The sequence below is a fragment of the Rhinopithecus bieti genome, unplaced genomic scaffold (genome assembly GCF_001698545.2).
Source record: "Rhinopithecus bieti isolate Rb0 unplaced genomic scaffold, ASM169854v2 scaffold_20101, whole genome shotgun sequence".
NCBI classification, from domain to species: domain Eukaryota; kingdom Metazoa; phylum Chordata; class Mammalia; order Primates; family Cercopithecidae; genus Rhinopithecus; species Rhinopithecus bieti.
In genome coordinates this window covers 2,452,491-2,466,586 of record NW_016810242.1, presented here as the reverse complement: position 1 = coordinate 2,466,586, position 14,096 = coordinate 2,452,491, and the positions used below count along the sequence as shown (strand labels likewise).

Here is a 14,096-nt window from a genome sequence, read left to right as displayed (position 1 = left end):
AGAGCTGTGTGATCTCGGATAAGTTCTAGCTATTTTATGAATTAGGATAGCTATAACTATCCTGTGGCAAAGAGAAGCTATGTCAGTGGTCGTGCCTAGGTCTTTGTGTCCAAGAAGGTTTGAAATTCCCTGGAAAGAAATACATAGACTTTATCACATTCTCTGCTTCTTTTATCTGAATATTTCTTCCCGCCTCGCAGCCCATATCCTGGCTGCACCAGTGACCCTTCTTATCCAGAGGGAAAATCTTAGTGGAGCTGGTTATGGTCCTGTTATCCAGGCAGCTGCTTTTTGGCATGATCCCAAGTGAAATGTTTGAGCTGGTTGTTCCCTCAGGCTTGGAAGTCACCTGGCTAGTGTGAACTTTGATGGTCCTGGGATGCTCAGCTGGAATTTCTGGCTTGTGTTGCACCAAGCAGGTGGTTTGGGACCAAAGGGCACAGCAGTTGGCAACAATGGTTGTTGGAAGGTTACCAAGGCCTGGGAACATTCTCATCAGTTATGTGCATAAGCGTGAGTGTGTGTGTGTGTGTGTGTGTGGTCTCTCCAGGTGGGTAAAAAGGTCTTACTAGGAATCTTTGAAGTAGCATTTTCTTCCAAACCTGCCTGATGTTCTTTTTTTCAGGATTTCAGATTTCTGTTGGCAGTTTGAGGGTCTTTTGCAGTGCAGCCCTTCTGCTCTATTCACAATCCTATTTTGCCTGACCAATTAGAACTCTGACTTGGGAGTTCTACGTGCCTTTTGATGGTGTTCTTTTAACTCTTTTATTTTTATTTACCATTTCAACTGAATTTCACCCCCATTTCTATGGGAGTCATCCCTGAGAAGTGAAATCTCTTCTTCCTAAAAGCATATGGCAGAGGCCAAGGGACTCTTGGGAAAATAAAGATTTTTGTTTTGACCCCTGATTGATTTAACTCCCTCTTCCCCCATATTCCTGTGTCAACAACTCTTGTTACTTTCTGAATTCCAAGAGAAGGATTTGCTTTTGGAATTAGGAAAAAATATCAATGCTTTAAGGCTTCTCTTCTTTGAATTCTATTTTGTTGAATCATTTGTAATCTTTTATTGCCCTGATAGATTTTACATAAGAGTATTCAGTCAACAAATACTTACTAAGTATATATTGGGGGCAAGGACCAGTTCTAGACGTTGAAAGGCAATGTAAAATATATACATATCTAGATCTATATCTTTTTGTTTTCTCCTCCTCCTCCTCCTCCTCCTTCTCCTTTTCCTTCTCCTCCTCCTCCTCCTCTTCGTCCTCCTCCTCCTTCTTCTTCTTCTTCCTCTTCTTCTTCTTCCTCTTCTTCTTCTTCTTCCTCTTCTTCTTCTTTCTTTTTCCTCTTCCTCTTCTTCTTCTTTTTTTTCCTCCTCTTCTTCCTCTTCTTCTTTTTCGACAGAGTTTCACTCTGTTGCCCAGGCTGGAGTGCAGTGGTACAATCTCAGCTAACTGCACACTCTGTCTCCCAGGTTCAAGTGAGTCTTGTGCCTCAGTCACCCGAGTAGCTGGGATTACAGGCACCTGCCACCATGCCACACTAATTTTTGTGTTTTTAGTAAAGATGGGGTTTCACCAGGTTGGTCAGGCTGGTCTCGAACTCCTGACCTCAAGTAATCCACCCACTTTGGCCTCACTAAGTGTTGGGATTACAGGCATGAGCCACCGTGCTCAGCCTCTAGCTCTATATCTACACCTAAAATATGGATTATAATCTAGAAAGGGAGACACACCATAAGCAAAATTGAATGCAATAGTGATTATGATACAAGGCAGTATAGTGTCACAAACATGATACAACTTGAGTGTTTTGAGAGATGGGAGGGTTTACTTCTGATTGAATGGAGGGAAGGGTTGGTGAGGGCTTCCTGGAAGAGGTGGTATTACAGTTGTGGCTTGAAGGATAAGTCTTCTTGCAGCTTATCTGGCTCTAAGAATGCAAATGAGCTGCTTCAGACATCAATATTCCCCAAATAACGCCTCGGACTACTGTGGGTGCTGCTTCTTGCTGTTTTGTGAGCAACACCAGTGCAAGCTTCCCAAATGGAGTCAAGTGTGTTGGTGTTGATTTGCATGGTTGTCTCTCTGCCTCACTCTTCCTGGGCACAGGCATTTCAGGCACCACTGATCCAAGCCATTTGTTATTGCCACACGTGTGGTTGGGAAAACTTCTGCATGTTTCTAACCTGCTATGGAGCCTGTTTTGAGCAGGGCATTGGGCTGGATCTTGATCAGCATCTTTTGCTGAGATATTCCAGGGCTAGATTTAACTGAATGCCCTGGAAAGGGTATCAGGACCTGCCTTCTTGTCCATTTGCCATTAACAAGGCCACTCTGACGTTGGCTGAGTCACTTCCCTCTGTACTCCACTTCCCTCTTTGTAAAACAGGACAATTAGTTAGAGGAGAATTGAGGATCTTCCCTGTCCTAATTCCCTGGGTTTTTTGATGTGAGTGTGGCCATGCCTCAGCATGCTCTTGCAGGGGCATGTGAGGCCTGCCTTCCTGGGAGTCCTGTACTTTAGGGTAGGGGCATTATGGACACTAATGTGAAGGTGGGGTCCTGCCAGACTTGAATGGGTTGAGTCAGCTTCAGCTGGAGTCCACATCCCGCAGAACTTCTGCCACAAATAAGGCTACTTGTACTCTACCACGCTCCTGGCTTCCTGTGTTTCTTGACTTCAGTTGAGTTTCCCCTTCTCTTTGATGAGACAGTTTAAGTCCCACCACTTTTCAGGAGGGAAAATGACTGTGAGGTGCTCTGGTCTGAAGCCCACAACAAATTCTGTGGAATGAATGAAAGAACTGCTACCCTGACTTGCTGTAGGACATGCGTTCTCAGTGGAACCCAAGTTCATGCTTTCTGGGGTGGGGGGAGGGAAGGGCAGCAAAAAATCTTATTCTTTTCATATATAAAGCACAGATATATCCATATATATACAATATACAGTATATATGTGGTATTAAAATTTCATGATTCGGAAAAAAGTATCTAAAAAGGCTGCTTTAGGCACACCATAGTGAAGAAAAAGTTGAGAAACCGCTCTAGGACTACATGACTTTCACTCAATTTGCTATAAAGAAAGACTTTGTTCCTCTTTCCACAACATTTTGATGCCATTGAAATGTGTAAAGATTCCTTCCTCCCTCTCAGTGTTCTCATTCCAAGGGCATAGCCCACAGTTAAACTTTTCCCAGGGCACTGTTGCTCATTGCCTGTGGAGCCTTTTGGTATGGACTCTGTGGCCATCAGCAGGGTCCTGTGCCATCTTCTGAGAACAGGCAGCTTAGTATGAGGCAGACTGAGTGTATTAGTCTGTTTTCACACTGCTGATAAAGACATACCCAAGACTGGGAAGAAAAAGAGGTTTAATGGACTTACACAGTTCCACAAGGCTGGGGAGGCCTCACAATCATGGTGGAAGGCAAGGCAGAGCAAGTCAAATCTTACATGGATGGCAGCAGGCAAAGAGAGAGAGAGCTTGTGCAGGGAAACTCCTTTTTTTAAAACCATTGGATCTTGTGAGACTTATTCACTAACAGGCGAACAGCACAGGAAAAAACTGCCCCCATGATTCAATTACCTCCCACCAGGTTTCTCCCACAACATGTGGGAATTGTGGGAGTTATAAGTCAACAGAAGATTTGGGTGGGGACACAGTCAAATTATATCACCCAGGTTCCAATATCAGCTCCTCTGCTTGCTGCACGTGTTTGGGTAGTCACTTAACTTCTTTGAACAGTGATTTCATCATTTGCAAAATAGAGAGTGTAGCACATACTTCATGATGTATAAATTAAAATGAAATCATATGTTACCATGTACCCTACATGGTACATAGAATGCCATGGATCATATGTACCATACATGATACATAGAAGATGGGCAGTCATGGTAAATTCTCTTTGTTCTTATATCAAAATTTACTTTTTCTTTCCCACCCCTCTCCTCCCTTCCCCTCCCCTCCCCTCTCCTTCTTTTCCCTTCCTTCCCTCTTGCAGTGATGGTGAATGCCTGAATTGTTTCAATTAGTCCTTTTGGGGTCCAGGCACAACTGAGATTAATATCAGTTAGAACTTGAGCATCGTTGCCAAATCCTCAACTCCTTATGCTGACACATGGACCACATGAAGGGACTTGTTTCAGTGCTAGGTGATGCTAATCACCATCTGATCTGAAACCAGAGTTGCTTTCCTTTGCTTAATAATTTATATCTTCTCTGAGAACACTGAACTAAAGTTTAATATTACAGAAAGGGATGATTGATCTAAATGCCAACAAAGCTAAACTGTAGGAAAATCACCCAAAGCCCCTTTGTGGGCTGCCACTCACAGGCAACCTAAAGCACCAGGTGGCATTTGAGGGAGTGTGCACAAGAAACAGTGGGAGAGTTAAGCTCCTGAGATGTGAGGTCTGGGTCAAGCCTCTCTCCCCGGGTGTCACCAGCTCCTGCTGGCTGAGGGGCATGGCAGGGCTCCTGGAAGCGAGCACATTACAGCCTCAGGCTCCAGTGTATGGTACTGTACTTTATTTTTCATGTCTTCCTTCATCAACCATTTACTGAATATCTACTATGTGCCAAGTGCTCTGCTGGGCAGTGTGCATAGTCACAGAGTTAGAGATTGCTACTCTCAAGCTGCTCACAGTCTGGTGCAGAACATACACATTAACAGCCAGTTGTCTCTTTCCTCCCCATCTCCACCCACACTCCCCAAATAGTGATGTAGCAAAAAGCCCCTCCAGTATTTTTCCTCCTCTGTAGCATTTTGGAAGGGTGAGTTTGAGGGACAGTGAAGGAAGACTGAAATAACAGTAATAACCATTAAAAACAGTTATGATGTGCCAGGAAATAGGCTAGGCATTTTCCAGATATCTCATTTAATTGATATACTCAGGGAAACAAGAGGTTTGTGATGTATAGACAGAAACAGATCTGGAATTTTCAGAAGTGTTCTTCCTCATCAGGCTGAGAAATCCAGTTTCATCCTACAGACACAGCTTAGTTAATGAAGGGCTGGTGCTCCTTGACTGCTTTGATTCTGTGGAAGAATGCACCCTCAAGTGACTTCTACCACCCAGGTGCTGAAGGAAACGCTATCCATTTCAGTATAGCTGTGACAGATGCCCCCGAGGCACTGCAGTAAAAACAAGCTGATCCTGGCACTTTCTCTTTCCTCTAACAGAAAGGCTCTTCTCCCTACAGCCACGTGGCTGGCTCTGTCACTTCTTTGGGCTTCCTGCAAATATCACCTTCTTAGGCAGGTTGTCCCTCACCACTCTATTTGTAACTGAACCTCCCCTGCTCCTTGAGCACTCAAAACAGTACCTGGCCCAGAGCAGGTGATCAAGAAATATTTGTTGAAGTGATTAATGATCTGATGCTGTTGGGAAGAGATGACTCCATGTAGCCTGAGGATGGTAGGACTGGAGAATGTACCCTTATTCATCGAGTTATTGATTTATTAGGTATTTATTATGCAGCCAAATTGTGTCTGGCACAGTGCTGGGCTTTGGGGTACTAAATATAATGAGACACAGTTCCTGCTTCTGGAGAACTCAGTCTAAGGAGGAAAATAGACACACGTAATGCTCACAGTAGTTGTAACGATAGCGCACATTTGATGGGGTGTACTGCATGCCAGGTGGTGTTCTAAGCATGTTTATGTATATTAACTCTCAACTTTCACAACAAAATGAGATATTACTCTTACGCCCATTTTGCGGATGAGGAAACATGCACAGAGGCAGAGAGGCCACACACCTAGACGCAATACAATGCGAGCAGTGTTGGGATGCAAGAAAACAGCTTCTGTTTTGGCTGGGTACTATTCCTTAGAGCAGGGAGGGGAAGTGGCAGCTTCGAGAGGCCTGCTTGAAATCATTGCTGTCCTGCCCACACCCCATTGACCAGCTGTTTTAGCTACTGCACATGTCTACCCTCCCTCCCTCCAATCCTTTGCTGCTCTGGACCTGGTCTCCCCTAAACTCAAAGTGGCAGTGGGTGAGCTCTTGCTCTGGACCACATGACAACTTGACATTTTGGTCCTGGGTCTGCAGGTCCCTCCAGTGTTCTATAGCAGGCAAGATGGCTCAACTCAGGCATCCAAATTCCCCACTTCCCTCTCTCAAACCTGTGGTCTCAGACATCCCATTTTGAGTCCTGCTGTCCTCAGTGAGAGGGCAGAGACAGTGAACAGTTCCCAGGCTCCACAACTGCTCACTTTGTAGGGGCCCACGAAGGTCTGCATTCACTGAAAGGATCTCTTGTGAGCCTCCAAAAGGAGAAAATATGACACCTTCAACCCTCTCACCTTGTCTGTTCCTCCCTCAGTCCCTTCTGGGTCTCGGGTGACCACACTTTGTGCTTCAAAACTCTAGGAGGTCACTTGTCTTCCTCACCTAATGATGTGTTACAGAAAACAAGCTTCCATTACTTGCAAAAGTGTGACAGGAACATGAATATTAATAACTCCCATGGGTTCCCTGCAAACATCCATCACCATAGCTTAGAAGTCTTGTTCTGACTTGCCTGGCATGGGGGTAACTGCTCAGCAGAACAATAATAAAGCATTCATGAACCCAGCTTAGGCAGAGCTCTTCCCGGGGCTTTGAACTCCTGTGCTCCTGCAGGGCTGAGATGGGAATGTGCTCTTCTCCACCTGGGTTCTCGCAGGAAGACGTATGACTTCGGTCAGGGACAGGACCTGGCAGATGTGCCAGGATCCAGTGGAACTGCAGTAGGGACATCTCTTTATCAAAAAGAAAGTGATCCTTGGTGACAGCATCTTGGTGATCAGCATTAGATCTAAGCTAACATGTTGGAGAGATGCTGGAACCTACACATGGAGAGCTGGTCCAGCACAGAACCATACCACCTCAGGGCTCAGAGATCAGCATTTTGGGTAAACCGAGTCCGTAAAAGGAAGAAAAGTAGTAGCAAATCGGCAGCAGGGCCAGGAGTGAGAATCTGGAAATGATTGTTTATCTTGGAAAGCCCTAGGGCAAGGACATTAGGATAATGTTGCCCTTGTCCTTTATTCAGGATTTCCATTGAAATCTGCTGACATATTCATCTTGTTGAAAATTGTTTTCTTCTGAAAATCTCCCATTATATGACATGCTGTGTCTCCTGGGCCCCAGAATCTCACAGGGTGGACCCAGGCTGGGACAGAGGTTGGGAGGCTCATAGAATTTCCATCTTAGGCCGTACTGCTCTAATAAAAAGTGCTCCCAGGATCTGAAGGGCATTCCTGGCAGGCCTGCAGAATGGATAGAATACGAGGGGATTGGAGCATCTGAGGTTGAGAAACATGTTGGCCCTGTCTCTTGGGTTCTGTTGCTCCAGGATTCCCAGGTGATCTTTGAGGGTTGAGCTCCTGGTCTGATGGCTCTTTAAGAACATGACAGCTTGGGTCCTCTAGTTGAAAAGTCATTGTTGGCATTTTTTTTTTTAATGTGTAATGTACATGCTTTTTCCGCTTTTTTTTCCAATTTAGAATTTTAAAAACATCCATATCTCTAGCCCACAAAAGTAGAATTAAAATCTTTTGGATTTTCTAGAGAAAAACATCTTCTTGGGTAATTTCAATGGGATCAAGGTAGCATCTCTTTTGCTCAACTTTAGTTCATTCATTAATGCTATAGTGGGGAATAAAAATGCTCATTTTCTTGGGCAGCAGCATACAAAATCCCTCTGTTGTACAATTAACAGTGGTGGGGAAATCTGTGCCATTTGTTCTAGTTGTCAGATTTTCTTATATTTGGAATTCCAATGTCTTGCATTAGAGAAGGCCATGCAGATGAAAGTCATTGAAACATTCACAGCTTTCTCTGTATAAGACTTTTTTTTTGCAGGAGGTCACCCCCCACAGAGTTCTGTTGGAGGATGTTCCAGAAGATCAGCAGCTGGAAGACCTGTGAAGTGAATCCTGGCCTTGAGCTGTGTGATTCTGCCCTTTCTGAGCTTCAGTGTTCCCACAACTAAAATGAAAATAAAAATAATAACTGCTCTTTCTACTGTGCAGAACTGTCCTAAGGATAACGTAAAACCCTTTATGGGAAATAATTTTAAAGACTGTGTGTGCATTGCTGAAGAGTTGTTGTTTTTGTTGGATGTTGTATAGAAATAGAAACTTTTTCTAAGCATATCAGAAATGTTCTTTGAAAATATCCTTGCTGGTTATTGGTTACTGAATTGTTCAACAAAAGCTTGTAATACTAGAAGGCTGGGTCTTAAAAAGGGAAAAATTACATGGTGATTCTAACAGATAATATTGACTATCTATTCAACACCTGTTTTTCCATCACTCCTTTCTCTTTCATGAGAGAACCCTAGTGTGTTCATCTACCCTCCTTTATCATGACCACATGTTTCAAGGGAGGCAGGCTTTCACCCAGAAGCAGGTCTTGATTGGTTTAACCCAGTGGTTCCCCAACTTTAATGTGCCTTGGAGTCAATCATCTTGGAATCAACCAACAGTACTGGGACCCACCAGTAATTTCTGAGTTAGGAGATCGAGATGGAGTCAGAGAATCTGCATTTCTAACTTCCTAGGTGATGCTGATACTGCTGGTCCGAGGACCATGCTTTGAGCATCACCGATCTAAGCTAATCATAGTGGTCCCATTTGTATTGCCAGTTATTGTTTAGATATAGATACATGATGCCGTTCTGGCCCCTGAGATGTGATCAATATGCTGAAGGCTTATGAGAAATGTTGTCCCACTCTTCCACAGAGACCCAGGGAGAAGAGTGTTCCCTTTGTGCTTCTTGACATTATCTCTGAATGGGCCTCCTGGAACTGTTGCAGATACGTTGGGACTATGAAGGGAGCAATCCTAAGGGCAAAGTGGATGCATTAATAATGATCAGACAAAAAGCATTTCGGTCCTTGATTATGTCACTGAGTTGCCAAGTTAACCGTGGTGCTGGCCACCTCTTATTTATGAGCCATTTGGAGTTGGAGTTCTCTGTTACTTTCAGTCAAAGGGAACCTAATAGATAAAATGGCATGGTAAAAATTCCTTTTCCTTCATGGGGACATGGAGGTAGGGTACGTGACAGAAGCCCTGAGCCTTATAGAGGAAATGGGAAATACCTGGTGCTAGAGACTGCCCTTAGCCGTGAACTATGCACCTAAGTTAAGGTCTATCAGGAGAAGAACCAGGAAGGGACTAATTTTAGAAAGAGCTGGAGGCAGAGGGTTGGGGTATGAGTAAAGAGTTCACGACCTGGGAGACGTGACCACAGTGGAAGAGGTTGGGAGCACCTGGGTGAATGGAAAGGTATGTTGGGTGATTTAAGAACAGTAAACTTTTGAGGATTTTATGGTATAAGTGGGACATGATGGGTGTGAAAGTAAACCCAAAAGAGGAAAGAACAGACTGAAAAGTAGAAAGAGTAGTAGCAAAGGGACCTGGGGACCTGTGTGCTGATGCAGATGTGATGCCCTCAAACAATACATTAAAGAAAAAACTGGGTTTGACTCCAGTAAAGCTTTTCTCAGTTAAAAGACAACATGGGGTCCTGAGGTGGTCTCTATCCAGTGGTATATATGCTATTAGGGACAGCCTGTGATTTCATAACAATTACTAAGAATTTACTTTTACTCAAACTCCATGACTTGTTGTAAGTGTGTTCCTCTATCACCTGTGGGCCTGATCTGTGACTTTCTAGTGTTTGTCCTATGTTCCTATGCTCCTGAGTGTCTTCAATGGGCCAGTGCCTACCAACCCCACTTGTAAGCATTACTCACTGACTCTGTCCCCAGTACAAGGTCCCCAGGAGCTCTCTTCTCAATATTGGTTATGCAACAATGAAAAGGCATGAACCTCAATCCCAAGATGCTCACAGGTTAGGGTAGCACTGTCGGATAGAAATACAATACAAGCCACAAAGACAAGCTACATGTGTAATTTTAGGTTCTCCAGTAACTACATTGAAAAAGTAAAATGAAATAGTAACGCTAATCTTAATAGTATATATATTTTTATCCTGGTGGTTCTCAACCAGGGGAGATATTGCTCCCCAGGAATCATTTGGTGATATCTAAAAATGTCACTTGGCAATGTCACTGGGCAATTTCTGATTGTCACAACTAGGAGGGCATTAGTGGCATTTAGTGGATGGGATGCTGGTCAACACCCTACAATGCATTGGAGGACAGCCTCCCACAACAAAGTAATATCTGGCCCAGATGTCAATCAACAGTGCTGAGGTTGAGAAACTCTGATTTAACCCAATACATTCAAAACATCATTTCAATATGTAATCAAATAGAAAAAAAATTGATAATCTGTTTTTTTACATTTAAAAATTTAAGGTCTCGTGGTTATTTTACACTTATAATGTATCTTCATTCAGGCTAGCCATATTTCAGCTGTTCAATTGCCACATGTGGCTATCAGCTACTGTATTAGACAGGAGTATGGAGTGTATAGTTAATGTCCAGAAAGCTCTCTGTGCCCCCCATATTTCCTGGGCACAGCAAATATGGTGGGATACAAAGTCTTTACCTTTGAGAGACCCACATGATAAGGAATCGGGACAAAAGGATTGCATGGAGACTCTCTGATTATTAAACTAGATAAGAATACAGATACATTTAAAACAATATCTATTTAACCTTTGCATTATTTCCCTGCAAAATGCCACCAAGAAGATCTATGTAGTTTCTTATTCCCTTGAGGCAAAGGTCAAATACCCCATTGGGAAGATTACTGTGAGGGAGTTGACTTCAGTGCAGCGCTGAGGATTTAGATATTGATCACTAAAGCTTTCATGTAGTTAAAACAAACAACCAAGCAGCACCCTTTGCCTCCTCCAAAGCACTCTAAAATTTTTTGCTACTGAAAAATGAAAATTAAAGGGTTTCAGGTTAAGAAGAAGGTGATCATGTAGTAATCAGAGCTTTAGAACAATTCAAACCGACCTTGGTACAACATGCTGCAGTTTGTAATCCCCAATTTGAAGGCTTTGCAGCATCTCATTAGTCTGGAGTCTTGGTACAGATAATTCTGTATTGAGTGAGTAATTAAATGTGACATAGAAGCAGGCGGATGGATTAGTGACACACCTAGGGGTCCCTGTAAGGGGGCCTTTCCTCTCTCTGCCCATGAGGGAAGGTGGCGAGAGGCTTAGCAGAGATCCTGCAAGGCAAAATGCCATGCAAAGGCAAGGGAAGATTTTGTACATTATCTGTGGGTCAGGGCAATGCGCCAGTAAGTGTGCGGACAAGGACCTTATGGAAGGACCCTGATGGAAGCCCGGCTCTATGCATGAAGTAACAGGGTCGCCTATGTGGTGCAGCTGATCCTTTCTGTGCTGATGCTGGCAATCTGTCCTCAGCTTTCCGGAGGAAGCAGCTCATTCTGCCCTCAGTGGGATGAGAGCCTGTCTGTGTTTACTTTAAGTCAGAGTGGAGAAGGCTGCCTATTATGCCAGAGCCCTCTGAAACTGGAGAGTATGCGAAAAAGCCAGGCTTTGTCTAAAATGAAGGAAGCCAAAAGAGTGTTTTCTCATTTTACAGTGTCAGTAAGGCACTTGTTTTCATATAGTCAAAGGCTTGGACAGGGACTCATGCAATTTACCTTTTTGTTTCCAGAAAAGTTCTTACTCTGCTTTCTGCACACCTGAAAATCTACCCATATTTCAAAGTCCACCAGGGAAGGAGCTTATCAAATCTTTTTGGAAACAAATTCAATTTCTTGTCAGCCCTCAATCAACATAGATTGAGCACTGGCTCTGCACAAGGAATTAGGAGCTAAGAGAATAAAGAAAAGGAGCTGCAGCTTCTGTTTTCAAGGAGCTCATGAGGGACATGAAAAGACAGGGTGTGACAAGGGCTCACTGAAAAGCACACACATTAAGGCCTGTAGGAGTCGAGAAGAGGAAACTGATTTGGGGCTGCACTGGAGAGGAAAGATGTCCTGCAGTAGGTGAAATGTATCTGGTCTTCTGGGATTGGGTAGTGGGGAGGGCCTGGTGTTGGGAAATCCCACCTCACGCTCTCCCTTCCTCTGCACCCCACCTGTGAGTTCACTGACAACAGCGTTTCAGCACAATGCAAGGCACCACAGCTACAAAGATGAGTCAGGCTTGGTCCCAGCCTCTAGGAATTCACAAGGGACTTATACCAGTTGCCAGAAAGTTGTTCTTCCATGGAGATGTGCCTTGTGACTCACTCACTCATTCAACAAGGACCCATTGAACATCTGTTCTGTGCCTAGTCCTGCTCTTGATGCTAAGAACACAATGGGCCGCAAGGCGGATAAAGCCCTGCTTTTATAAAGGTCATGATCTAGAGGGGCAGGAGACAATAAACACACAATTACCAGTGTGATAAGAGTTATGAAAAAGGAACAACAGTGTGCTAAGGGGCAGATAGCAAGGCATTCAACCTGGTCTGGGAGAGAGAGAGTTCTTTTCAGACGTGATGCTTAAGCTGACACTGAAATGCAGAATGGAGTTATCCAGGTGAAGGGGGAGAGGGGAGTGAGGGGAGACGAATATACCCATCAGAAGGAAGACACAGTGCAAAAGTCCAAAGTGGAGAGAATATGGCGCCTTTGAGGAGCTAAAACATGTCCAAGAGGGCTGCAGTAGGAACGGGGCTGAAGTCCAAGAGCTAGGGCTGGCCCTTCTGGGCTGGAAAGTGACCACTTTCCACATAAAGTGGAAAAGCAATTGTCTGCTGGGCTCAGTGGTCAAAACAAATCGAAGCTAAAGCAAATATCCTCTCTTCTGTCCCACTTTATGCAGGAAAGCAAGCTCCCTTCTTGCACAGTTGTACAGGGGTAGTGTAGACCATGTGCATCCTCACTAAGAGGGTCCCTGCCCTGCTCCCTGTACCTGTCATCTCACCTCTATGCAATCAGCCTTCAGCGTGGGACCCGTGGACACCCTGCATCTACAAGCTCTGTCCCACCAGTCCCTGCAAGTCCTTGAGGACAGGAGTCTGCCTTCTTTGTCTCTGTTTCTGCAGCATCAACATAGTGCCTGGCACCCAAGGTGCTCAATGGGCACACAACTCCACTGTGCCAGGGGAAGTACCTGGTATTCAATTTTTTCTTGTGATAGGCTGAGCCCTAAATACCTGAGGAGGCTCCAAAAGGTATTCTTTTTCTTTTCTTCTTTTTTTTTTTTTGAGACAGGGTCTTGCTCTGTTGCCCAGGCTGGAGTGGAGTGGCACGATCTTGGCTCACTGCAAGCTCCGCCTCCTGGGTTCATACCATTCTCCTGCCTCAGCCTCTTGAGTAGCTAGGACCACAGGTGCCTGCCACCACGCCTGGCAAATTGTTTTGTAATTTTAGTAGAGACAGGGTTTCACCGTGTTAGCCAGGATGGTCTTGATCTCCTGACCTCGTGATCTGCCCGCCTTGGCCTCCCAAAATGCTAGGATTACAGCCATTGGGCTGGTTCACAATTGGACTTCTGCCTCAGTTTCTCTGCTTAATATTCCAGTGACCTGATGAGGCTGGAGTTGTGCCTGGAAACCCTAGCCACTGATGTTTATGGAGTACCTGCTGAGTGTAGAGACAGTGTCAGATGCTGTTGAGGATGATATACAACAGCATTTGTTATTAAAAAGTACACTAGAAGAAATGAGCCCTGATCACATGCAACTAAGCATTTGCAATAATTAAGTGTGCTGGGTTTTCATTAGTATTTTGAAAAGTGAAAATCATCTTGTTTCATCACTTCAAAGGATAAGGTGATTCTGACTACAAATATGACACTTAAGTAATCTCATGCTTAAAAAAAATTGGTCTTTGTAGGTGCCAACACTTACTTCCTCCTTTTTCCAGTTGACAGTTGTTTTACATTCATTACATCTTTGTGTTATGAAATCCACATGAGGTAAAAAGTGGCACTGGTTTCGGAGATGGAATAGAGTTCAAAGTTCTTTGACGCATTCAAAGGCTTTCACCATCTTACTCCAATCTCCTTGCACTGTTCCTTTTCATATTCTTTCATGAAGATGCCTTTTTTTCCATTTCTGCTTGCTTTTGCTCTTCCTCCTCCATCTCTGACTTCTTCCTCTATTCCTGGCTCCTCATTTTCTGTGTTTTTTCTCGTCTTTCACCTGGTGCCCT

At 44.2% G+C, this 14,096-nt stretch overlaps 1 protein-coding gene across 2 annotated transcripts in view; it reads left to right on the top strand.

The window, feature by feature from the left end:
- SEC16B (SEC16 homolog B, endoplasmic reticulum export factor) overlaps positions 1-8,029 on the top strand; it is a 70,282-nt gene extending 62,253 nt beyond the window's left edge. Inside the window, exon 27 of one of the 2 annotated variants that reach the window (XM_017891689.1) lies at positions 7,857-8,029. In XM_017891689.1, coding sequence (XP_017747178.1) covers positions 7,857-7,922 — 66 coding nt within the window. In that variant the 3' untranslated portion in view covers positions 7,923-8,029. The remainder of the gene's footprint in view (positions 1-7,856) is intronic. The other variant, XM_017891686.1, reaches the window with a different exon arrangement.
- Positions 8,030-14,096: the final 6,067 nt, after the last annotated feature.